We start from the raw sequence: 27,781 nt of genomic DNA, 5'->3' as shown, positions 1-27,781 counted from the left end.
GTAGGATTATGTATTGGGCTATTGCAAACAAATTTACCACCTTTAGATTAGCTTATTCTGAAACCGGTTTTTCGATTTTACCTAGCTAGGTAGTTTGGTGCAAGAGGCCTCTGATTGCAAACCACCTTTTCACATACTTTCGATAACACTGGTAAAATTGATATAGGTCTAAAATTCACAGCGCTGTCACGGGAACCAGACTTATGAAGCGGCACGACAGAAGCAAGCTACCAAGATGAGGGAAACGTACGTAAAGAAAATGAGGCATTGACTAGATGGAGAATGTGGGGTCCAATCACAGGAAAACACTGGCGAATAGCAAACAATGGTACACCGTCATGTCCCACCGCACGGGAGGACAACTGCCGCAGGGCCACAGACAACTCCGGAAGTGTCGCCGGCCGCAGACACATGCTGGCCGTGGTGACACAGGGCGGCCTCGGCGGGAGTGGCGGGGGGTTGCCGGCTGCCAGTTCAGCGGCAATACGCGGACCGACTGTCGCGAAGTGCCGGTTGAACTCATCCGCCCGGGCCGGCGACAGGCCCTCGCGGGAGTTACCACCCCCGCCCCTCCCCGGACGCAAGGCGAACTCGCGTACGTTTCGCCAGAAACCACGGCGGTCCGACAGCATACCGTCACACAGAAAAGCACGCTTACATTCCGCCAGGCACGATTTCACTCGGTTTCTGAGTCGCCGGTAGCTGTTTCTGTCGCTGTCAGCGCCGGAGTGCCGCCACACTCGGTAGGCCTCGTCTCTCTCCTGTAGCAGGCGCTGCAGCTCCGGGCTGTCGTCGAGCCACGGACAGCGCGGACGGCGAGGGGTCACTTTTCTCAGCGGGCAGTGGCTGTCTATCACGCCCCACCAAAGACGCATAAACTCACCGACCTTATTGTCCAGGTCAGCGGCACTGTATACCGCGCTCCAGTCCGCCCGCAGAAAATCAAGGCACACGGCGTCCCAGTTCACCTTACGCCAGGAGCGCGCGGTAAACGGGGCGGGCCGGCGGCTCTCCCGACGGAACGGCACACGCACAGTCACAGTGAGGTGGTCGGCCACGGCGTCAGCCGGCGGCAAGACGTCAGCGTCCAGATCGGGCACGTTAGTGATGACGTGGTCTATGAGACTCTCGGACGGCTCCAGGTGAGTAGTTGAAATCCTACTGCAGTTCCGTCGTGTCACTTTTTTGCCTACAGGGCAGCTAAAGCGGATTATATCCAGGATTCAGCGAGTTAACAGCGATAACGCATAACCAACTGACTGACACTTAGTCAATTACAAATTGAGGATTCGGAGATGAAGCAAATTAAAAAGAGGTGAACTTTATCTGGAAAGTCAAACTTGTTTAAATTTTATAGGCTTTGGCATAACGTATGAAGAACTAAATCGAAAAATATAGGTACTGGTTCATGCCCACCATCAGGAACAGATGTTTGTGGAGAGTCTCGTATAGTTTTGCTCGCTTTCTATTTTTGTCTTTAAGAGCACATTCAGCATATACCTATGCTGCATTAGGTTTTGTGTGAATTAAATGCCTTTAGTTGACGCGACAAAAGTTTTCCTAACGTTTTCGTACTGTCCCAAAAACATTCCATGATATATGAATATTTACAACAGCCAGGCGACAATGCGAAAAAACGTTTGATTGGGATGGAGCGTAGCCATTGAACGCAAAAATACATCAAAACTGCGCGGCGTAGCGTTTTAAAAATAAAAATGAATCGCCGCTTCCTCTAATTGCAAGTGTAGAAAGCCTCTACCTTGCCTCGTGGGACATAAAATCAACTGACAAATTATGTCTTTCGGCCGGAATCGATCGCACTGATGAGTTTCTGTTCGATTATTTCAATTCCAATTTAAATTTATTTAGAATCTCGTTTAGTGATCGAGCGAGCTCCATCTATGATGCAACGACCGGGAATGACAGGCATGGGGGGCGGAGTGGCAGGTGCGGGAATGGGAGGAATGGGAGGCCCGCAAGGATTGCCGGGAATCTCAGGCATGAGTCCAGCAGACAACATACACACCGTTAGCGAAACGCAAGCCAATTTTATAAGTGACAGAATCCAGAATGTTGAACGGTATTTTGGTCTCATGTGTAGAGGCACAGCGCTCATTGCAAGAAAGCATGCCAAATGCAGAGATGCAATGGACGATCTGGCAAGAGTGATTGTGGCATATACTGACACGGAAACCTTAAATGTATCGATGCGAAATCAAGTTACTCAGCTAGCCGATCTCATGTGCGGTATTGCCGACGTCCAACAGGTGCTAGTTGAGAAATTGGAAATGAAAATAGTGGGAGGATTCTCTACCTATAGGGATGCCTGTAGATATGCAAAGGGAGATCTTGCATCTACGTTCAAGGCGCAAGCAAGAGAGATTCAAACCAGTCATAAACTTGAAGCTATGCGGGCTACTGGACCAGCGAACTACAGGCAGATTGCCCTGGCTGAAACTGAGCTGCAGCGAGCAGCCATCGACGTCGCTCGTACGCACGCAGCTCTGGAAGAAAGCATGGAGTACTTTGAGATGAAGAAGCTACGTGACCTCCGGCGATTCCTTCTCGAGTTCTGCCACGCCATGCTGAACTACCATGCACGTAACATCGAGCTCTACTCCCGTGCGTACCGGATGGTCAAGGACATGGATGTTGACACCGATCTGGACGACTTCCGCAAGGCGATGCAGTTCCCGGCTCCGCCCAGCTCCTCGCGGAAGTCCGCCCTCGACGTGCTGTCACAGAGTTCCGCGGCCGGTCTCAGTCAGGGCCGAAAAGCGGGCACGGGTGCCAGTCCGCGGTCCACGCCGCCGCGCTACGCTGCCGGCAACGAGAACTCGCCGTACAACCAGCGGCACCGCTCGCGCTCGATGGACTGCGACAGGGAGCCGGGGGCACGTCTGCGAGTGCAGTCGCGACCTCGCATGAGCGACAACGACGTGTTCCAGCAGTCGTACGGGAACGGATCGCGGGACCGCCTGGCAGCTCGACCCTCGCGCAGCCGCTCCTCTTGAGATGCTGGCCGTGCTAGCCGACAACCCAAGAAAGTTTGAGCACAGAAACACCGGTGCTAAAAAGGCACAGATGGTGACTCACGTTGGTAACACTCGTTCGTTCTCATGGCCTGTATTTGCTCGCATTTTGTGCTTAATGTGCGTGCGGTAGCTTGATGGAGCGGGGGAGCCCCCACCACAGCCGAGCGACTTGCACAATGCTGATGGTCCTGATTAATGTCGATGACCCTAAGATGCGCACCGCGAATATTGATTGTATCATTTGTTCGACTTTGTTGAAGGGCTGCATGGGGAAGCACCATGCGATGAGGAAAATGCTGCAACAAGAGACGGCATTGGTAAGCCAATTCCACCTGTACCTGCGGAACGCTCGCATACACTTCAGCATGAGCTGCGAATGATGAATATTGAATAATCTTGGTCGATAAAGGTTTCTAATAACCTAGCAATATTTCTGACACGATCTCGAGCCTTGACTCAGCATAAAACTAGCATTGAATCAGCTATGGCAATAAACAAACGCAGGTCAACGGCACGGTAGCCATAGGTGAGCCTAAAAATCCATGGATGAGATAACACCATGGATGAGATAATGATGGATGATACCATGGATGAGATAATGAGATAACATTATTATCTCATCCATGATAGTACCTACTTGACCGGTGTGGCCAGCACTTATTGATGAACTGATGATGACTGCAGCCAGTGACCCCGCATCAAACCATCAATGCTGTTAATTGAAATGCATCACCTGCGTATGGGTTTGAATGTTTATGTATGTATATAGGGACCAGTTTACATATCTTTGCGTTGAGTTGCGACATTTTTAAAACAGGGGAAGATTAAGTTATGAAGTCATGTTGATGTCCTGACCTGACCTGAAACCACGGTTTGTGTCAAAAGATCCGGCTCGAGTGAAACATTACGCTTGCAGAATTTCAACGGATCATACGCGTTCTGCAGACAATTAACAAACCATCATGGTTGAAAGCCTATACATAGTTACTCGTCACCTTTTTGTCATTATTTTGAAGTCTACACTCTACAGGTGTTTATTGAAGCCTTAGGAGTGCAGCTACATTTTCGTGCCTGTAATTAAGAAACTAAAAAAAAAAAGAAGAACGAAAGCTTCCAGAATCAAACAAAGAATTTTTTTTGTAAATTGTGATTTGAGAGTAAGCAAAACTGACTTAACATGCTGTTATGTTATGACTGCATTTTTTAAAAGTGCAGTTTCCGGAGTTAGAACGCTTCTCTGTCTGATTTTGAATGATGATTTTGGCCCGACGCCAACACTCTCCACGTTTCACACGCGTCACTTATGTGAGCATCCCTCACTTTGTGAATGATAATGAACACCCATTCTGTCATCGGCACTGTTATAGTAATCCAACGATCTACCACATCTTCTTCACACCTAGCTGAGATTAGGGCCAGCTTTACATGCAATTACAAACATATTCTTACATCATCTCGTAAAGTAGAATGGAGTTACGTCATTTTCCAGTGAAACAGATGACGTTGCACCTATTCTCGTCTGACCACCACGTGTGTATGTCAATATGGCATATGTGTGTGTGTGTTTTGTAAGGTATACTTTATAGGTACCCACGATGTAGTTTCAAATTCGTATACGCATTGGACATGTTTAGCTACATATACGGATGTTTGAGCCATTCGCTAGCCACAACATAGCGACGAACGAAATGCCATATACAGGCGAGCGGCATCAGGATCATTCAGCATCACCAGGATTTAGCAGCATAACGAAACGTTGCCCAAATGAGTTCAATTCTGTTGGGTGTTTTTAGTTTCAATTCAGTTTGGTACACCTCCCGTTTCTTGGAGCATAAAACATGCCGTTTCTTAAAGCATTACCGGCAAAACGCTCGCAAGGCCCGGCAATCGGCATCCTCTTCCACGCATGACGTCAAAGCTCCCCTCTCAACCACTTTCACACCCTAAGGCCCGCTCGAGCTTAGGAGCTTTACTATTTTCCCCTCTTACCATCGAACTTTCCCGGTTACCCGGGACAGACCACTCCTCCTCGACCTCCCGCTACCCTCTGACGCCCCGGTCAGTCCACCTGCCCCCCACAGGTCAGGTACAGCGTGGGTGGATATATCCGGGAGTCGCATCCGCTCTACTGTATCCGGTTCGTATGGTATGATCCGGCCAGTGCCGTCCCCCGTTTGATCCGCACGGTGTCGGGGTCGGTCTGCGTGCCGCGGCAGCCTCGGCTGAATTTCCCCACGCTGATGTCATGCGGCTTTTCGGTGCCACAAAAGTGCGATGGAGGGTACATAAAACGTACATCCAGGGGACTGAGAGGTTGTGGGATAATAAGTGTGAAGATTATTTGGGTTGAGGCCGGACCACATGCTGATGTGATAGTAATGTGACATTTAGTTTTCGGAGAACGAGTGAACATTTTTGCGTCGGCGGTGTCATTCAGGGTGCTACAAAGATGTTGTATTAAGTATTGGTTTTTACACGTTTTTCGGTAGAGACGAATGCCCCAAAATGTCTCAATTAAGATAGCAATATAGTTAACGGTGGCATCCACAGGAAAGCATCAAGCATGCCGCACACCACATACCAATGCACCAACATTTGCGTTCTTAACCCGCGCCCCGTAGGGGGGGGGGCCGAAACGGCCCCCCCCTGTCCTTTTCGGTCGATATCTCCTAAACGGCTGGAGATATCGCCACCAAACTTTCAGGACCCCTCCGGGCATCAATTTTACACATTGTGACCAAAATTTTTTTCCAGAGGCTGTGATAGGTTGGCCACAAATGACGTCAGAGTGACGTCATGTTCTGTCATTTTCGACCGAAAAAAGACCTTCGCGAGAAGACCTGTCAGGCCTACAGCTTTGAAGATACAGAAAAATGATAAGAACATAAAAGGTGTAGAATTGACAGGGCTACAAAACTGCTATCTCGGATTTTTGAAATTTTTGAGTTTTGATCCCCAAAAATCAAAAAAGCATTTTTTGATATATTTGCCAAAAATTCCAAAAAGTTTTTTGAGTTTCGAAAAAACCGGAATATATGTGATAGTACCTACCGTCTTCTATCTACATACCAAATTTCAGATCGATACCTCGTTTTTTGGCCAAGTTATAGCGAAAAAAAACTGTTCAAAAATGATGACGTCAAATTTTCAAACTCAATTTTTGGCAATTCTAGAACTCGTAGAGCAAAACAAAGACCACCATTAGACTCCCCGTGACGAGCTGCATCGAATGAAAACCCATTTTATGCAAAAATATCAACTTTGAAATTTGACCTAATTTGACCTGACCTTGACCTGACCTTCACCAAAACGTGACCTAGGCTGGCCCCAAAGGCTGCCTAACCCACATAATCGCATTTGTCATGTAAAATGAACCATAAAACATGTATCACACGACACATTCATATTGTGACCCCCGGTGACCTGACCTCGCTGTGACCTGACCTGGTATCAGTGACCTCAGATAGCAAAGTATGTGTTTGACGAACATTATACAACCGATGGTTTTCAATAAATTACCAATTTACTCGATTTCACAGCACATTTCTTGAATTGCCTGTGAACGGTGAAAATCCGACCTTTGACCTGACCTGTGACGTCATCGGTTTGACCTAGGTCAATGAAATTTGGTCACAAGGTAGTTCCCGGGTAGGGCTATCAAACGCCGTTTGAATTTTGAAAATCGGCCGGTAACTTTCCGAGATCTTAGGGGGGGGGGGCCGAAACGGCCCCCCCCCCTACGGGTGGTAGGGTCCGCCGGTAGCCCTACGGGGCGCGGGTTAACCACGGCTGTGATTTTATCAGCAAATCACCGTTAAAACGATAACGGCCTTGTTCGGTAGATCAGTAGACACGAAAAACGACGCCCACGCAGTTCCTGCAGAAATAGCTCTCACACAAAGTTTACCGAGCGCGTATTCCGCAACAGGACTTTCACCTAAATGTCGAACAACACCTACGTACTCGTGCAGCAAGAATCTCATTATTGAGAACACGATGTACGGTACTGGATGAACTTTGTGGTCACAGTGACAATTGGAGGGGGTTTCTCGGTTATTTTTAAAGGAAAAGGATGAAACTCTGTGGGAACATAGGGATCTGTAGACTGCAACCGCCTCTAGATATAGAAAGGTAAGAAAAAAATAACTAAGGTCATAATGTGCTAAGTGAATGAGGACTTAACTCCACAAGAAATCGTTCGGGTTGGAGCTTTCGAATTGTATTTACAAAACTTCGTCAGCGAGTCGCAATTGGGTTCGGGGGTAACCACAATGCTCCAAGCCATTTTTTGGGTCTGCCGGCGTTTGTGACTTGCACATTTCACATCAAATAATTCAGCACTGAATAAACAACATTAACCTATATCGACTCCTGTGCCGTTCTAACGTCAAATGGCAGTTTAGTTTGTTTAGTTAGCCTCGCTTTGCGAAGCGGCATCCAAGCAAAGTCAAGGTAAATAGTGCACGACAGCGAGCGTCAAATCCTTTTGTGGCGTCATCTATGCGCGAAACTCTCCCACACCTCCGGTGAAACTCCTAGAGGGCGCTGGACGGCCAGCTGGAAGCACTGCATTGACTGCTACTGCATACTGCATAGGCATTAGGTACCGCGGGCGTCGGGCACACAATACACCACACAATACACATACCTCTCACTTCTTACCCGCGGGGGTAACCTAACCGACTGCTGAGAGCAGCTTCGTCAACCGGCGCTAAACCCAGTGTCGATTGTCTATCCCGGCCATGACGGCGACCGTCGAGGATCCAGCCAGTCACTCCGAGATCGAAACCAGCTCCAGCTGCCGTCGAATCACATCGAGGTAGGGCCGTCTTGGATGGGTCTGTGTTGCCACGAGACGAGCTCTTCATAGCAGGGTCCGTGCTAGACTGCTTGAGCTACCAACCCACCCATTCGGGCCTAACTAATTGCCAAAGGTCATTGTAGGAAAATATACCTACCTAGGTGGAGTAGCATAGTGTCCTTACCCCCATTCCTCATTATGCAAAGTTCGAATCACGGCGTCACGCTGCCCATATGTCGGATGGTTAGCTATATAGCAACTTTCAATAATATGTTCAGTTTATATAGGCTCAATGGTTTGACCATTGGAAGCTCCAGAAAGACTTTTTTTAATTTTTGGCCATTTTCGTGATATTTTGGAAACACGTTTCTTCAGCTCGACGGAAAAATATGCATGTACCTGGATGCGGTTCTTTGTCATAAACGGTCGAAATGTTGCACGCAACGCGCCCATAAAATCGCATGTCTGTAACATACTTATTTCCAGAATAGCCGGACCCTTGCCGACAGCAAATGGGGCATGCCCTCCAAAACAACGAACGTAAAAGAAGACCTCGCTGCCATTGTATTATCTCCATCTAACCTCCGAGCTGAAATAACTGCCCGGAAGCCTGATCTACGGCCTGCAACCGTGATAAAACCCCGTATCAGTTGTCATCTCCAGGTATCTCTTAGACCTTCTAACCTTGACCAACATACTGTCACAGTCAGCCCCCTCCTCTCCCGACCCCCCCCCCCGGCAGAACACTGCACCCCTCCCCCTCGCCCCTCCACCCCACCCCCTCTGGGTCGCGCGGCGGCCCCGTCGCGGTCTGTGCGCGCGCAGCGCCGCGCCGCTTCACTATTGATTGCCTGGACGGTCGGACCAGCCGGCCGGCGGCAGAGGTGTCTCGACTGCGCGCCCGGTCGGCGCTGCGCGGACGCCGCAGTCAGCGGGGATGGGTACGTCGCCGTCGGTGGCCAGACAGTGACCTTGACACGTACTCAGTGCTAGTGTGACCAGGTCAGGTTGGAGAGAGAAGAACGCAGCCGTCGTCGCCGACGCTGACTCGACGGCCGCCGCTCCGCGCCGGACGCTACACCAGGTAAAAATACACCTCCCCGTGGCAGCGGGCGTGCTCTCCTCGCTCGCCACGCCGCCACGCCCGCACGGCCACTACGCCAGCCACGGCCCGGCGCCGCCCGACGAGGCCGTCCGTCTCAGCTGGGCCAAAAGGGACGGCCGCCGACCCCGCCCGCTGTGTGGACGCCAGTCCAGACGGGATGTAAACACTTTTCACAGCGCCGGCCGGCCGTCCGGCGCGGCTGATCTGTTTCGACGCTGTGTTCGGCAGAGTTATCAACGCAGCCGGGCATGGCCCCACCGCGGCGAGGGGCGCTATCGGAATCGAAATTGGGCCGCAATCAGAGCCTCTATCGCGGCGGTTATCGGAGTGGCTCAGTGGTGGCTATCGAATAACGATGGCGATATGGGATAGGGGTGGTTCCCAGTGGCGGCGCGAGGGTACATATGAGCTGGTTGGCAGGCTGAAACCATGCTGAAAGCCCGTCGGCTAGGTCGTATTTCAGGAAAGCTTTCATGGCATGGGCCTGTGCAGAACGGGAACAAATATAGCACAGGAGAGTTGAGTCTGCATAGCCTAAATTGTGGGCGCTGGATTAGTGGTGTCAATCGGAACTTGAATCTTCGGAATTCCGATTTTGTCCAATGTCCAATTCGGAATTCGGTTGGACAATGGCAGCAGGCTTTGGACAACTTTGGACAATCGCTTGCTGCACCTCAACATTTTTAAAAAGTAGTCGTGTTTAACATTGATTGGCTATTAGAAAGCTCAGCTTTCGATATGATTAACACTTTTGAGCTTGTAACGGTACATGAAAAGCAAATTAAATAACAGTGTTGAGTGTTAACTATTGCATAGGTGTCGGACATCTTTGGACAAATGGCTGGCTTGGACATTTTTGGACGGACAATCGACGTAAGCATTGGACATTGGACGGCCTTTGGACATACGTTTTCTGAAATTGACACCACTACGCTGGATACATTGCTTGGCCATATGATAACCGATAGGCTGTTCTATTTGTTATAATTTAGGGCCTACTGGCTACTGCCTACCTATGCATATTGCATATGCGGCCGCCTTGGAAAGCATTGATTTCATTTCTGCACAATCGCGAAATTAAATCGATTTTACCGGCTGAATACCAACTTGACTGACCAAAAATCTTGTTCATTTTTTATCACCTCCTAATCTCTGCATACATGAAGACATCGAAATGTAATGTGATTGAGAGAACAATGCTTTCATCTACATAATCTGCTCAAAGTTTCTCATTGTATTTCGCTCATATCTTCGAACCCGCGAAAGGTGTGTTTATACGAGTAATGCATTTTGATTGGTCGTGAGCGCAGCGCCAATCACAACTCAATTTGTCCGAAATGATGTATAAAGAGCAGGATAATGCAAAAATTAATGGTATGTACCATGAGTGTCGGTATATTTCAATTAGGTGATTATGATGTTTCGCACAGGCCAAAGGCCCCAGAGTCAATGCACATTGCAGATTTATCATCCAATCATGGCTGCTTCTTATGGTTGCGCGGAGACGACTAACCAGTAAACCACTCGTCTCAATCCACCCCTCACCCATGGCTGAAATGTTCTCCGAACTGCCCTCGCGGGCCCCACTTCGGAACTTAGCCGCAGTGTTGACAGAAGGATGATTTCCACACGGCACGCATTTTTTATCGTTTGTTTACTGGAAAGGCACCCAGTGTGTTTTGGAGTGGGTCTTCTGGTTTGTTTCTGAACCGCCTCTGTAAATAACGCCGAGGTTACAAGAACGGATATGTTGAGGCTCAGAGAACGGAAGTGGGATAAAACACCGCCTTAAATCATGATTTTTTTTTGTGTGATAAAGCAAAGGCCTACCGCTGCCAGTAGGCATGCCTAGGCAGTAACTCAGATGTGTAGCTTGACTAACTTGTCCTAAAACAATGAACTCTGATGACCCTATGTCAACTATGATTACGATACTCTATAAGAGATAGATGGGCAATTAATTAGGTAATTTAAATTAGAACAAGTCGTCAACTTTGTGTCATTGGGACTAATGGCCATTGGTCATGTCATGTAAATCTCAGGAAATGGTGATTGGCTAACCTGATTGAAACTAGAACGCTCCGTAGACATCTACGCTCTCGTGTTACGCAAGAATTCAATTACGTGTTTCCGACACTTCTTGGGAAGATGCACAGAGTGCCAAATTGCCACTTATCACAGATGACTGATGACGATTCACTATTGGCCAGTGACGCGTTCTGACACTCGTCGGCAGAAAATAATGGGACGAATATATTGCTCCCTGGCGACATATCTGCAATAACAAGGCGGATAGGTAATAGGCCCAACGCAGCCAGCTCAGTAATAGCCTCCTCTTGCCTCCCGGATAATTGCGCGTTCTGCCAGGACTCTTGTACGGATAATTGTCAGGGCGAGCGCTCATTGATGACAGTGATAGGAGGTGATATAAGCTAACTAGATTGAACGATTGAACTGCTGCCCGAAATCATGCGAATTTTGCTGAATTTATGGTATTTTACGGTTTACCTAATTCTGAGAAACGGTTCGATCAGTTCGGATCAGGCCGATGCCGTGTAACTCCGATACGATATTACTTCAGGGTAATGAACCAATACCTCTACAATCTAGAAAAGGTGTGACTGTGGTTGCAAGTGCGCACGTGCAATTGCATGGATGTGATAGTTAATAATTGACAAGAACGCCTCAGACAAGAGACGCGAGCTTGTACTTACGTGCTCGGCTGGCCTGTACCGCACAGTACCTGACGGGGTAGACTGTGCCGCACGACACCTGACTAGGTATATTGTGCCGTAAGACACCTGAAGGGTAGACTGTGCCGCAACACAGTTGACAGGGTAGACTGTGCCGCACGACACCTGACGGGGTAGACTGTACCGTAAGATACCTGACGGGCAGGGGCTCCGCCACAGGGGGGGTCGCGGGGGTCCGGACCCCCTCAATAATTTACCTGGGGGGTACAGTACCCCCCCAATATTCCAGATACCTATAAGCTTGTTTTCGCGTAGAAATGACTAAATCATTCACTATATGCATTTTGAGTGTGTTAACAGTCGTATAGCTAAGGAACTGAAGATCTAGAGATGTAGGGAATCCTTATAATGTCATAGCAGACGAAGTGCTCGACATTGACACCGGTCTACGAGGGAGTGTCATCATTCCACCATTTTGTTATTACTATGAATGCGTTTAAGATGGCTAGGATTAGCTAGGTATGCTAGAATTTGGCTATAATTTTGCGAGGGGGGTCCAGCTTGTAGGTCACCTCCTTGACACAACACCTGCCCAAATGCCCAAATTCAAATCGATCTGAGAATCCTCTTTCAATGTGAGGTCATCCTATAGTGTCGGGGGGGGGGTCCATGTCGGTCTTTCAGAGCACCATACTAGTCTAACCATCCTCACACCGTTCTGAGGTACCTAATCTGCAATAATCTACACAGGGCTCTAAATGCAGGTTCGTTGAGGTAGGACATTTACAAGTCACAATCCCAAGTCCCAACAGCAAGTGGAGCATTTTGATATCCATTTTCAGGTCAGGATAGGTCACACTCATCACAGAGACTGAATCTGAATGTCAATTGTCAGTCTCTAAGGACTCCATGTTGCTATATGAGGGTAGGGCTTTCAAATCCCTACAATAACTGCTAAAGCCCTGAGCTTTCCTTTAAGTACGGCCTAGTTAGGAGAGCTCTACACTGGCTTTAGAGCCTACGTAGATACCTGAGGGCCTATGTAGGTCCCCCAAGCCCTTGCCAGTCACTAAGAGCCCAATGCGTTCTCTGATGGCCAATACCTACCGCCTTTGGAGCGCGCAACACTGGCCTCTACTCCTCAAGAACGTCAATTTTAGAGGCCGCCATGTCGGTGTCAATAGGGCTCTGCTCCTCGGTTTTCGATTCCTTATGCAATCTAAACCTTTGTTTTGCAGTTTAAAGCAAACATCTTCCAACAAAATTGTTAAGTTTCTTTGTACTCAAGAAAAACAGCAATTTTTCGTCGATTTCGGGCGCTGCGGTGGGGGGGGGGGGGGTGGCATCCTGGTGATTTCTGGCCAGGGTGGCGTCCCCTTGAATGCCACCCTGGATCCGCCAGTGAGGTTTTGTGTTTTGGGTCGGACCCCCCCAATCCCAAAACCGTGGCGGAGCCCCTGCTGACGGGGTAGCCTGTGCCGCACGACACCTGACGGGTGGACTGTGCCGCAACACACCTGACAGGGTAGACTGTGCCGCACGACACCTGACGGGGTAGACTGTACCGTAAGATACCTGACAGGTAGACTGTGCCGCACGACACCTAACAGGGTAGACTGTGCCGCAACACACCTGACAGGGTAGACTGTGCCGCAAGACATCTGTGATTGGTATACTGTGCCGTAAGACACCTGACGAGGCATACTGTGCCGTAAGACACATGTGATTGGTAGACTGTGCCACACGACACCTGGCAGGGTAGACTGTGCCGCAAGACACCTTACAGTGTAGACTGTGCCGAACGTTACCCAGAATAATAGCACTAGAAGCAAAGCAGTAGCGGCGGAACACTTTCAATTAAGGGGGGGGGGGGGGGCACTGCCGACTTTGGGTCCCATTCTTTCCATGCAACGCCCATAGGGCTAATGTTAAAATGCCAAAATCAAAGGGGGGCACGGACACGGTGCCCCGGTGCCCTCCCCGTTCCGCCGCCTATGAAGCAAAGATATATGTTTTTGCTATAGGTTATCTGACCGCATTCCACGCCGAGTATTTACCGGCATAATGATGGATGACTGACGTGACAGTTTCAGACACCGCACAATGCAGCGATATAGGCCGCATTCCTCACATGCGCTATCTGTATGATGCATCAGTTCCTTCCTGTCGTATAACTCGTAAACACCGATGTCCCCACCTACTGTCAGCTTTCTGCATATAACACGCATCTACCCGTGGCCACAAATAACATCAAAATCCATATTCCCCCAGAACTGCCGTCTGCGTTCTGAGCCGACGAGGTGCGTGCCGAATTCCGCTGGTTGTGTAGGTACAATGTTTGGTGTGCTGTTGTACAGGTAACTGAATATCTCCCGTCTCCCGACCCCCGGGATCAGATATCTCATCATACGGGTGCAGTGAATAGGTGAGGCTCTACGGACTAAAATAGGAAGCTGCGCACTAGCTCGGTAGGGAAATAGGTGGCATATGCCGATGTACTGTACGAGACGTATACAGTATACATACGAGGCCAAAAGCACACTGGCCTATGGCGTTGTTGCGAGCTGGCTATTCCTGAAACCAGTCTCAGACCAAGGGTTCGCTGAAACGTTGACCCGGATCCACCTCGCAGACAAGACATGTCGCAGTGCTCAATTATCCCGCCGAGTCGACAAATGGAAGTCAAGCCACCGATGGAAAACGTCCGCTCAGCGTATCGCGACGGAGCTTTGTCTGGGTGTGACGCCGTACGGACGTCAGTCGTAGTCCATGATGGCGAGCTGGGAACGTGACACTCTGACCCAGTTCGGCCTGATGTGCCCATTGACCTCGGGGACACACCGCCGGCGGCGGTCATGAGGTCGTTCGTTGGGTTCGACGTCGTAGTGCCAAGTGGAGCTTAGAGTTAGATGTCCATTTGAAAATGAGAACGTGTGCCAGGCAGTGGATTATGTTGCGGAATAACTATTGCATTTCTCTACAAAATAAAACGTACAAAAACAGTCACAAATAAGAACGTAATGAGGGAAATGTCTTTCAACAAATCGACACCTTTTTCTAAACCCCACATTTGTTCTCCCGTGAAGTTCAGACAAGTTGTTTAGAAACCTTCAAAAAAGGTACAGTCACTCGTTTTTTCTCGAGTTTGTCTGTCTTGGCAGATCAAGCAATGCCAGAGCAAGCTTACGAACGCACAAATTTGATCAGGATCGGACGATTGGACACTTCTAAAAAGAGATCTTTCGTGCTTCCCGGAAATTCACCGGAGAACAGATGTGGGGTTTAAAAAAAGGTGTCGAAATGTTCCAGAGAAAAGGCAAGGAAAATTACTCGTGAAAAGAGAAAGACATCTGTGTAACTGAGAAAGTTGCGAGCTTATGTTGTTTGCTGGTATAAACAGGAATGCATTTATATCTGTACTCATTTTCTGATACAATCCCATTCAGTAAATGAGCATCTTGTCATTCTCTCCGTGAAATATATGCCAATTGGTTAGTAATTAAGCTATCAATCCGAACGCTAAACCGCTATGTCGCACATGGTAAACGAATGCATGCAGCCTGAAGCGAGCGAGTTACGTAATACTGCACATTACCAAACTAATGAAATCTGATTACGTACAGCATACAAATTAGAAACAAACTTCGAAAGAAGTCTCAGAAGCTGTCACGCGAAGCGGTCGGAAATAAACGAATGAATTACCAATCAAGTACAAAAAGTACAAATTTCAATGAATGCATGCTCGTATTATCCGAGCTGGTGTAGAGCTGGAGGCATAATGATATGCTGGATAAACATTGTTGACGAGCAGTCTATGTCGTACATGAAGTTGCTGGTTAGAGGTAGATAATGCACTTAATCTCTTAAAGTTGGGCATGTGCAATGTTCAGTGAACGCAGAAAGTTCATAACGGATTTCTATAGCCTTGTTCATAACTTTATAGGAAAATCACGGCGCATCATATTTGTCACAGTAAACAATTTCCAAACACCAGTCAAAGCTGAGGGAGCTGAGATGCACATTTGTAAGTTCGTGACCACTATACATTAACTATTGTTTTCTCTGCACAGGAACCATCCAAGACGGACCCGATGATCAAGTATAACCTGACCGAGTTTCCGGACGATCAGGATGGCGAGTGTCCGCTGGATCCCGTCAACACGGGACGGACACACGTCCGCTTCCACTCGGTAAGCATTAGGGTGTCCCAAATTTAACGAAGTTTTCCAATTCGCTTAGGATACACCGGGATCCCGTTCCTTGGTTCATTTGAACCTCACACACCAATTTATAGAGTAAACTACCGGTAAACAAGGTTGCCGCTAGTGCTCTGAAGTTTTATTTGCATTTTGGTGTTATATGATAGTGCAGCGTTGTAGTCTCCGAGTGTAAAATGGGAAATATGTGTAAGCAACGTAGCAATATTACCTTCTCCGATGCTCAATGATGCTTAGATCCCACGCACATTGCACAATGATGAAAATCCGGGTTTATGTATGTACGCATACATACGTGTGAAACTGTGTGTGCGTGCCCGTATGCCTCCGTGCGTGTGTGTGTGTAGGTGTGTGTGTGTGTGTGCGCGCGCGCGCGCGCGACTACGTGCGTGCCTACTGGAGAGAAGGCAATGCCCGTTTTAATCTTGGTGTGAGTGATCTTTTAATCTTCATGTGCCGCTGATTTTGTTAAGGAGTAAGTGATCAAATAAAGGTATCAGGTTGTTACTTCAAATGTCTCGCTTCAGTTCGAAAAGTCTGAGGCAATGGCGCACCACATAACCGCAGATTGAACAGAATCAAATTTACATTGCAGCTATGGGTATTAAGTTCACCGTACCCTGTCCTGAGACCGTCCACGCGTAACATCACCGTACCCTGCTCCGAGATCCGTCTAAACAAACATCATGCCTTGCTCTGAAAACCGTCTGAAACATCGTACCCTATTCTGAGATGCGTCTAAAACATCGTACCCCATTCTGAGATCCGTCTTAAACAACATACACTGCTCTGAGATCCGTCAACAGCATCGTGCCCGGCTATGAGATCCGTCTAAAATATCGTACCCAGCTCTGAGATTCGTCTAAAACATCGTATCCTATTCTGAGATCCGTCTTAAACATCGTACACTGCTCTGAGATCCGTCTAAAACATCCTACACTGTTCTAAGGCCCAGCTACACTCTACAGTCTACACATAACGTCATCGCAACTTGCTATAATATCTGTCTACCACTACAGACCCACGTGGTCCTTCTTGGTGTGACCGTAAGGCGACCTGTGCCATGCCACCACCTGGGCCAGCGCCTGCAGCTGGTCCTCATCTTTCGTTCTGTCCATCATCTCCTGTGCCAGCTTCACTCCGCGATCCGCTCCATCATTCACAACTGCCAGGCTGTTGACGTATTTGTGAACTGCGTTGTAACCTGAGACACTTTTGCATTTTTTGACAGGCTCTTGCAACCATTCGAGGGCGCACTAATCCAGAATCTGGATGAGTGCGCCCTCGAATGGTAGCACCGGGCACCCGGCTATGAGAATCATAGGCACTCATCCATAATATGGATGAGTGCGTTGTGAATGATGTTGTGAATGATGGAGCGGATCGCGGAGTGAAGCTGGCACAGGAGATGATGTACAGAACGAAAGATGAGGACCAGCTGCAGGCGCTGGCCCAGGTGGTGGCATGGCACAGGTCGCTTAACGGTCACACGAAGAAGGACGTTACATGGGTCTGTAGTGGTAGACAGATATTAAACAGAGTGCGATGACGTTACGTGTAGACCGTAGAGTGTAAATGGGCCTCAGAGCAGTGTACGATGTTTAAGACGGATCTCAGAATGGGGTACGATGTTTTAGACGCAGCTCAGAATAGGGTACGATGTTTCAGACGGTTTTCAGAGCAAGGCATGATGTTTGTTTAGACGGATCTCGGAGCAGGGTACGGTGATGTTACGCGTGGACGGTCTCAGGACAGGGTACGGTGAACTTAATACCCATAGCTGCAATGTAAATTTGATTCTGTTCAATCTGCGTTTATGTGGTGTGCCATTGCCTCAGACGGTTCGATCTGAAGCGAGACATTTGAAGCACTAACCTGAGACCTTTATTTGATCTCTTACTCCTAAACGAAATCAGCAGCACATGAAATCACCCACACCAAGATTAAAACTGGCATTGCCTTCTATCCTGTAGGCACGCACGCAGTCGCGCGCGCGCGCACGCACACACACACACACATATACACACACGCACAGAGGCATACGGGCACGCACACACAAAGTTTCACACGTATGTATGCGTACATAAACCCGGATTTTCATCATTGTGCAATGTCCGTGGGATCTGAGCATCACTGAGCATCGAAGAAGGTAATATTGCTACGTTGCTTACACATATTTTCCATTTTGCATTCGGAGACTACAACGCTGCACTATCATATAACACCAAAATGCAAATAAAACTTCAGAGCACTTGCGGCAACCTTGTTTACCGGTAGTTTACTCTATAAGTTGGTGTGTGATGTTCAAATGAACCAAGGAACGGGATCCCGGTGTATCCAAAGTGAATTGGAAAACTTCGTGAAATTTGGGACACCCTAGTAAGCATATACGGCAATGCAATAAGGATTAACCGTCATATCAAGTGGTAACAGGAGCTCTCACGCCGCTCCAATTGGCCAGGGAGCGGTAATATTACCTGCCTGGCCCCGAGATCGAACCCAGATGTCTGGATCTACGGGTATGGAACGGATCTTACCCTATAGACCAAAATGCTCCCCCGTAAGCACGCAGCGCACGATGCTCGTCATCACGCTCCTTATGGTCCGAACCGGATTGATCCAGATGTTGTGACCTTGCCTGAAGCAATGTTTTCCAATAGAGGAGGTAACGCAGCGCCAATCATTCCCAGTGACGAGTCTCCGACCTACTATATAGAGACAGCGGGACATCCCTGACGTCAATGTTCGTCACCACACCGCTGTGTTCGCCCAATCATGGATGGGAGATGAGAGGTCTTTTACGGGGCGGAGACGCGTAATGATCCCTGCCGGTCTCGGATTGGGCGCTAATGAGCTCTGTGTAGTGTCGTTAGTGTGCTCACTACACTCGGGAGAAGGTAGGGGAACGACGGACGGCGGACTTGTCGATGTTGGAATTGAGCGTGGAGTGTTGGCCGGTAAAAGCCGTATTTCCAATTACTGCATCTAGCTTGAATTATAAGTGGAAAACAATGGGAACGTTTTTGGTTATATTACTTTAAGTTGGCTACACATGTGTTTCGATATAAATCTTTTTCAAGCCATAAAGACAAAATAAAATGTAAATAATACGCCTAAACATCAAAGTTGTCAAAACAGTTTGCGGCACAGATTAAAATTCAAATAGCAATGCTTCACACCCGTCTCTTCTCACTTTGCACTTCTAGTTTTTAGATCGTGCAAAATAAGTTCAGCCGTAAATCTGCTCAGTTTCACTTTTAATTTAAGACATCTAGCTTGTTGATGTCTAGTTAAACCGGTATCGTACAATCACTCTTTTCTCCTTTTGTCTATTACCATGCATATTGTAAAGAACTTCCGTCTTCCTTATCAACAGCAGCAGAGATAACCGCATAGTTCACGGTGAATCGAAATGCCTATAAGAAGCCAGTCAATCATTCCCTATACGTAACTTCCATCCACATATCTTTTACAACACCACCAGGGACCGTGAGGCCAGTTCACATCACGCACTAATTTCGTTACACTCCCACAGGGCAAGTCGATCTGGGCGAGCCGGAGCACGCTGGAGAAGGTGCTGGCCGTGCTCTGTCTGGTGCTGCTCGCCATCGTCGTGCTGCTCGTCGTGCTGATGGCCAAGCAGGACCAGAACATCATGTACCTGCACCTCGGCCACGACATGGCACACGATCACAGTGAGTGACCAGTCAATTAAGTCTGTGGATGGGCTTAATATGGCCAACCCGATCACATACCCTTGATTCCTTAAATTCCATAAACCCTTTATCCCTTTTCCAGTAAACCCCTTAAATCCCTTTCCTTTGACCCGGCTTTTCCAAATGAATATTCAGTAAGGTCACGAATAAGAAGTACTCAACTTGGTCCCAAGACATCACCTGCTTTAGATGGTCTGGACGGTGCAGTTTACAATCTGATTTTCTCTTCAAAAGCTTTGATTATATCCATGGTATCGTTTAACGTGGTTGGCGGGTTGTATATTTTTAACATTCCATTCCATTGTAAAACATAACCAAAGATTCTTGGCGCAATACCATTGTCGAATGCCGCTCCCGGGTCGGTATCATCGCGGATAAATACCAAACTAAGATCTAATGACGTCACAGGCCCATTTCGCGGTCGCGATGCGGCACTTAACGGCTTATCCAGCCGCGAGAGGCCCGTTTGAGACCGGGTTTTGTGTGCTTATGGCGGTATTTACGATGGCCGCCAATGGAAGCACTGAAAGGCGACGCGGGATGGCAGATTTGAGGAGTGGTGTGTCAGATACTGGTCACAGGGGTCGGAATGAGAGAATGTGGGCGATGCCACGGCGTAGATGCGTTGGAAAAAGATTCGAACCGGCTGTCACTGAATTGTCTTGGTACACGCAACACTTATAAAGGCCACAAACAGCTTAGTATCGACCACAGCTATTCTCCACGGCATAAAGTTTAATATAGAAAACCTATTAAAGAATAATAGGATCCACCAAAGCTGATCAACGTTAGAGCTTCCTCGTGATCCAGTGTCTTTTGGGCAAGACTCGCTGGGTTGTTAAGATACAGCTGGGAGAGTCCAGCCTAAATTTCGTAAAAGTTGGAACAGATATGATCGGGTGGTATGCATCACAAATGCATGAATTAAATAATTGGATGGGCCGTGTTGTTTGATGCACGAGGCGACGCTCCTGTGCCTTTTTCTCATAACGTCGTGATAGATGTACTACATACGATACAAAGTTATGTTATATCGATAGCAGTCACCAAATATTGTCCAGGGATCCCAATTCCCAACAGCCAAACACGAAAACTGATTAAAAAGCCAACCAACAGCCAAACCTACATCACTTGTAATTAATATCGAGTGGGATGAATCGTTTTACTTCTCTACATCCTTCACCTTTCATGTAAATTAATGCGATGAGATCCTGCAAGGTTCATATGCTGGACAGACATTCCGAGCATCCTGCCCGAAATGTCGTCGAAACTCTAATGACAGGCCGGTAGTTCCCCACACCTGGGCGAACCCACGAGCAACACCTTAGTGGTGGTGCATCAATCACTGAGCAGCGAGCAGCGTGAACTATGGCACTTAGACAGCCCCGAGATGTCCATTTAGACAGACACTTAGCTCACCAGAGCTTTCTCTGAGCAGTGAGCGCTGATCTACGGTTCACTGCGATGCGACAGAGGACACACATGAAATGTAGTACGTGTTTGGAAATGGGCACGATGCCAGAGTGATTGTATTCGACCTCCTATACAGCGTATCAATCGGGGAAAATGCTGTCAGTTACCACACAAATTGGATTCTTAACACAGTGTTCCGTTCAACAGGCACTGTGAAGCCAGCTAAGAGCGAGCGAGACAGGACGATGAAGGGAAAAAGCTGATATGCTGCCACATATTTCGCCTATGCTGAATACAAATTCAATCTCATATTGTCTATTCTAGTTTTTAAAAGAATGTTTTCATGTTGCTGTTTTACTCATAACAAGAACAGTCCCAGGTAAATTATAAGGCAAACATTTTACGGTAAACCCTTTTTAGCTGGTACTTCAAAATAGGCATTCTAAATTCAGCAACTATATCAACACGATAAAAATGTAGGTATGTAACAATAGGCATATTGTCCACTCACCCACCGCCCAAGTCAACTAGCCCCGAAGCCTCATATGCTATTCACCGCCCTGCCTGGACTCTATAGTGGATATTCGGGGATATTGCTCGGCTCAGTATGGGCTCACACTAACATTGGATGGACGAAATGGTTATTGGGATGTTCGTCGAAGTACGCTGGGATCGATTTCGGAGGGCGCTTCAAGGACGACATTCACAGGGAAGCTAATCGATGGGCTTCGATATGGTAGATGTGTCGAGCGCGACGGCTTAGTAGTGACGTGCCCGTATGCGGTATGATATACAGTAATCGGACTCATTTGGGAGGTTATGGCATATGCATTGGCGCCTAGCAGTGACGGTGGTTGTCTTGTGTTCTTTCTAGAAGTGCGGCGAGAGTTGTAAGTATTTTGTCAGGAGAGGTCGCTTACGAGACAATTTGTTCAGTTGTTCACTTGTCTGCCCTCATCTTCTTTAATCTCCATCATTTCGTCTCGGATGCGCAAAGCTGAATTCAAATAACTGTTGGCTCTAATTGGCGGTTGGAGTGTTTTCTCGTATAGCGAAATGAAGTTAGGAATGCTTTCCTATATCAAAAACTGATGACGATAGAGGCATTAAAATCAATTTCAATGGTAAGAACAAGAACCTGTCCAAGATGCGATGCTTCGAACGTTAGTACCTAACTCTATACCTCAGTAGGCGCAATATGTTTTGTCATATCACTCACGCTGACGCGTTTATTGCCACTTGGCGTGCAATATAAGACACGCACAGCGAAACTGTGTGCGTTATTTCCGCACGATATCGGCGGATCATCTCAGTCACGAATCATTGTCGAAATGCACTGCGCCGCCGACTTCCAGCCACAAACACACTAGGGCAGTCGGGAATAGACAAACGGGTAAAAGCGTTAATCAGTCATCCCTGTAAGTCTGAATTAGCACACTATGTGGGGCGACTGTCCGCAAGGTTGAAAATGAATTTCATATTATTGTGATTGTCCTAAGCCTAACTAACAAGGCATGTGTCCTATTGTTTGTTAATATAACTATTGAATATGCTACTTCAAAATAAGTCATGCTGATGCATCAGTAATAAATATACCTACCTATATAATGCCAGCTAAATCTAGCTCGGAACATTTGTACTTCGTAGTATCATTTTCTCACAGCCGTCTATCCATGGAAAGAACAGCTCTCTTTTGGCCATGATCTCGGCATTCTCTGCTGACCTGACGCCTGTTTACCAGTCTGAATCTCTCGGTTGATGTTGTATGTTTGTCGGTCTGAATCTCTCAGTTGATGCTCGCCTCTCCGCGGGTGCCTCCGTGGCAGTGCCTCTTTGTGCGTGGTCTATCGTTACCTGGCCCTCACTCGCAGCCATACACAACACGCTGCAAAACTGGCGGTGGGAAGGAAAAGCTATGGCGATGTAAAATGGAATAGGTTCATCACCTACAGTGCGAACGATTTTGATTATATGATGGCGTGGTTAACAGTGTTCTGAGTTGATATATAAGGGCTGATATTAATCAAATTAACGCTTTCGCCATTGCACGAAGTTTAAAAAATCGATCAGGAAGCTCTGCTCACTGAGCAGAGAAGGTGCTCCTTGTTCAGATACGTATGGAAATGTTGTGTTGAATACAATAGTCCGAAATAAACGTAATGATCGAATGAGAAAGATAATGGAAGGAATGAATGATTGAATAGGAAAGAAATGAAGAAAAATATCGGCGAAGAAATAGAGCGACGGAAAAGAGAGAAAGAGAGAGAGAGAGAGAGAGAGAGAGAGAGAGAGAGAGAGAGAGAGAGAGAGAGAGAGAGAGAGAGAGAGAGAGAGAGAGAGAGAGAGAGAGAGAGAGAGAGAGAGAAAAGAGGATTATCTATAAGGCTAGCACCGGTAATCACCCACAATAGCGCTGACTCCATTCCAAGGAGTCATAGGCGGCGGAACGGGGAGGGCACCGGGTGCCCCCTTTGATTTTGACATTTTAATATTAGCCCTATGCCTGATGGGCGTTGCATGGAAAGAATGGGACCAAAAGTCGGCAGTGCACCCTTGATTGAAGGTGTTCCACCGCTACTGCAAGGAGTCTGACAACATCCAGATACGCAGAACGCGATGCATTAAAAACGTAAAAAACGGTAACAAACAGCACTGCTATCGCTTCATCGTGGACAGTCCTCTGTATTCCTACGAAAATGATGTGTTTTTCCTTCCTAAAAAAACATCACAACATAAACGTTTCTACTCTTCAAGAGCTTAATTCTGGAACGACATGGGATATTACGGCACCACGACGTTTATAAGATTGAGCACCGAAAATAAAATATAATGCAGATAGGTAATTTATTTCTTCTTTTAAACCTTTAACGGCAGAAGCTTCATACAAGTGAAATATTTCGACGACACGCTCCAGCCTGCGTCGCTAGTGGTTGTTCGTTTGTTATATGAAGCAATAAATTATCCAAAATGAGGACGGTTAAAGCCGTGCAGCTCCTTGCTATGGGCAGCTTCAAATGATCTCATCTAGTTTGGGCAAGCTTTCGCTAACCTAACGAAACGTTAACCGAAAGAGTAGGGGCCGTCCTACACTCCCTGTGTGTAACGAGCGTGCAAACTGTGCTTCGTAATGTCATCCAATTGGCACCAGCGAATCCAATCCAGCCGGGACTGAGTGGAATAACTGGCGAAATTGAGGGTCGAGTGTTACGTTATGTACTGCACTGCCAGTGGCGCTAATTAAAAAATTCTAACCCCTCAGAGTAATATTTCACATGCAGCTTCCCCTGCAACGGTCAGTAAATACAGGCACGCTATTGGTCAGCTCAGACTCCGACTGGCCGTTAGAACTGCGCAGCGCCAACGATCACAAAGGATCTGAGAGACAGCTGAGAAAACACCGCGGTAACGTTCTGTTGTGCATAGTGCTGCTGTCTTGGGCCACAGTGGCGTTCATTTCTAGCAGCACCACTGCGCTGCGAACACTGATGACGCTATGTCTTTTTTGTTGGTTGAGTTTTAAGTTCTCTTTTCTGCTCAGTGTCCTCAAAGTACGTACGCAGTAGGCATAAGATCATGACAATGTTACAATCGTGCTTCTTTCTTAGTAGCTTCAGAACTTCAGTGGAACTTTTGTAGCTCTTCCACGAAGAGCGCTTGCCTGGTAGACTGTGCCGGATAGCACCAGTGTCTTGCGGAACAGCATATCACGAAGGCTTTCTTTTCCTGCGCGGACTCGGCTCTTTGACAAATGCCCATCGATTCTAGCTAGGTATTAGGGAAACCCAGCCTGATTACCGCCTTCGAATTCCATTTTGACCCGTGCACCTACATTGCTTCTGACCTTTTTGTAAATGATAAATTCCAAAAGATATGACCCGGTCAGATGGCACCCAATTCCAATATTTAGCCGTTGTTGATGAAATCACTATCTTTTCCCCTCCCGCAGAGGACGTATGCCTGTCTCGGGCGTGTGTGGACGTGGCTGCGTCTATCCTGTCGGCAGCAGACTTCACTGCCGACCCGTGCCAAGATTTCTACCAGTACGCGTGCGGCGGCTGGGTTAAGGCCAACCCGATACCCCACGGTCAGAGCACGTGGGGAACGTTCGGCAAATTGTGGCAGCAAAACCAGCTCGTCATCAAAAACGTACTCGGTAAGTGGCATGGGTGGATACTAGACAATGGATATTGGTGGGGTGAGGGTGAGAAGTGAAACTAAGGGAGGGTGAGAAATGTTAACAAATGTCGGACAAATTTTTAAAAGGTTTGTTTCTTTCAGGTTTTTTATTTTTAAGAACTAAAAGATTTTTCTTTGCAAAAATATTCTATCAGTTTTTGGCTGATTACCTCAAATTTAACGTTACGCTGGGTATAACGATAAAATCACCACCCTAACCGACGTAACCTCACATCAACAGGTGATGTGAGGTTAGTTAACTCACACCAACAAGCTCTTCAGTATTGACGACCAGGATCTACCGCTAAACCTAATCCACGATTTCATCCCGCTATCACCAGTCCAGCCGTCTCGCTGAACGCGCAGTAACCAGCCGGAACTGGCAGCTACGTCAGCCGTCAGCTCATGGTGCGAACCGCGCCGGGACGGGGCGGGGGCGGCGCACCAATGACCCCGATTGGCGCGTCCGGCGGCCAAAGTTTTCAGACACTGCGCGCCTCCCAGCCGTTGGCAGCTTGTTTACTGCCAGCGGCGAGCGGCGTCAGGCAGACGTGCAACGGATATTGACACAGGCGATGCAGAAGTTTTGAGTTTGAAACCCTAGAGTTACGCCGGTGGATGAATATTGATTCACTACTGAAACAAGTTGCACAATATGTTGTAGTTCTAAAGCGAGTCGCATCACGTCTTGCAAAACGCTAGCATTCTTTTAGCTTCTCGCTGCTGAATTCGTCACTTAAATGCGCATTTCTATTTAAATAATATATTGAGCGAATATAAAATGACTATGTATATTGCATCTCAAACATTGCTCACCATCAGTCTTTACACTCAAATTTTGCGTAAACTACCACAAAGACAAAATACATGAATGCCTAGCGAAACTGTGCATGAAACCGTCGCACCTCAATTTTAAACAGTAGACTAGAAACTGTAACGCAGAGACCACTTATCTGAAAGTGCAGTCTAAAACGGCTATTCCCATTCCGATGGCCGGCCTTATTGCCTAGGTTATTTGTGTCTGGCGATTTCTTTGAATACTTATTATCTGCGCTGGCTGTCTGCTGGAAAAGGCATTAGATGCGGTTTTATAACCATATTATTTTCTTGGGACCTTATCTCCAAGTATGAAAATGTAAATGAATCCAGAAGTATGTATTTTAGAGATACTCTGAAACACGGCATAATCTAAATACGAAACAAAATTTGAAGCACAGATAGCCTGAGGACCATAACAGCAGCAGCCTAAACAATTGTTTGAAAAAGTCCTGTCTGAAGCATTTGCAAATTGCCAATTGCCAATCCTTGCCAATTTTTAAACTAATTTCCCCAAATGACACACAAATTTTACATATAAATGTAAGCCGTTGCCAACATTTTCACCGTGAATCGCCTTCAGAAGTACAGTAGCTTTAGGTGTTTGCTAATTCAAGCGCACCTATTCCAAGCACGACGCTCGCATCCCGGCAATGTTCTTCCCCAATTACTCCCTGAATATTGCATTGTGCTGGTGCTTCACCATCAGGCCCCAACAACAGGCCATTACAGTCCAATCGGCTCTTCAATAAATCGATATGCCCACTCGCTGTCGAACAATGCAAGCACCAAGGCATCACGAATTCAGTAAGCAGACACGCTGCTATTTCGAGCTGAGATGACCCGGCCGAAAAATTCGTTTATTTAGCTGCAAAGGGACCTCGCCATCGATGATATGTGTTAGTTTCTTTGAAGTCCTGTATCAAACATGCAATCAAATTTGTGTGATTGAATGCCTCTACTGCAGACTTTATTAGGTTGATATTTTTAAGTAAATGTAACATAATTTCGTATCTTTCGAGAATGATATTTAAAACAGCCATTAGTACCCTAATGCAAGAACGCATTTTGAAATTTGAAGTCAATGGATACTTCTTGGACGTGTGTTGTTTATCAACCCAGGCTCCAGACATACGTTCCCAATCGGATGTCATAGGTCGAATGGTGTCATGACGTCGCTATGAATGATAGACCTCAGCATATGCAGTGAGCCTTATGCAGCGATGTGACGTGGACCGAATCTAGCGTCGCTGAAGCAGAGGCGGATAGATTCCTAGCTGCCGGTGCAACGTGCAACGGTTGGCGCCGTAGACATTTTGATTTAGAACCGACAGCGTACTCATAACTCAGTTACCGTCAAATTTCAAACTTCAAGCTTTGAGACATTGATCGTCGCTTTACATGGGTCGATGTTATACTTTTAAAAGCAAAAGAACCTCTGCATACCAACAACAGAGTTTAGCAAATTAATTAATTTTAAACATCACAAGTAATTTGTGCCGGTCCCGTAGCTCAGTTGGTTAGAGCGTTGGACTCCGCGTGGTGAGAGCACGCGTTCCCGGTTCTGACAGTCCGGGTTCGAAGCGCGACGAGCGCTCGACATTTATGGGCCTCCTGACAGGTATGGTTGCGGTTGGTGGCAGGCCGTAGCCAGGCGAAGTCAGCGAGGGGACCGGCCGTGCGCGGCTTTGTGCGCAAAGTTTTTGGACTCTAAAAAATTTTGGACTCTAAATTCTGCCATAGAATCGGAATTGCGCGATCGGAGGGTAGAGGGCAGGGTCATCGCAACAAGCTTCGCTTAGCGGTGGC

At 47.4% G+C, this 27,781-nt stretch overlaps 2 protein-coding genes across 2 annotated transcripts in view; both read left to right on the top strand.

Moving 5' to 3' along the window:
* Positions 1 to 1,788: 1,788 nt before the first annotated feature.
* LOC122392541 (protein FAM92A-like) lies at positions 1,789 to 3,277 on the top strand. Its single transcript, XM_043387509.1, has one exon. It carries the CDS (start codon positions 1,902 to 1,904, stop codon positions 3,012 to 3,014), a length of 1,113 nt encoding a protein of 370 aa, XP_043243444.1. The 5' UTR covers positions 1,789 to 1,901; the 3' UTR covers positions 3,015 to 3,277.
* A 5,403-nt stretch (positions 3,278 to 8,680) lies between these two features.
* LOC122392538 (endothelin-converting enzyme homolog) overlaps positions 8,681 to 27,781 on the top strand; it is a 32,043-nt gene continuing 12,942 nt past the window's right edge. The window contains exons 1-4 of the mRNA XM_043387501.1: positions 8,681 to 8,920; positions 15,705 to 15,824; positions 19,387 to 19,546; positions 24,927 to 25,133. Of these exons, the coding sequence (XP_043243436.1) occupies positions 15,726 to 15,824; positions 19,387 to 19,546; positions 24,927 to 25,133 (466 nt within the window). The 5' untranslated portion in view covers positions 8,681 to 8,920; positions 15,705 to 15,725. The remainder of the gene's footprint in view (positions 8,921 to 15,704; positions 15,825 to 19,386; positions 19,547 to 24,926; positions 25,134 to 27,781) is intronic.

This window comes from Amphibalanus amphitrite, unplaced genomic scaffold (assembly GCF_019059575.1).
Source record: "Amphibalanus amphitrite isolate SeventyFive unplaced genomic scaffold, NRLGWU_Aamphi_draft 000490F_arrow, whole genome shotgun sequence".
Lineage (NCBI taxonomy): Eukaryota > Metazoa > Arthropoda > Thecostraca > Balanomorpha > Balanidae > Amphibalanus > Amphibalanus amphitrite.
This window is presented reverse-complemented; position numbering and strand designations above follow the sequence as displayed.

Bases quoted from the DNA above. Each gene is read 5' to 3' on its own strand.
- LOC122392541 (XM_043387509.1), top strand. From the start codon at position 1,902: ATGATGCAACGACCGGGAATGACAGGCATGGGGGGCGGAGTGGCAGGT.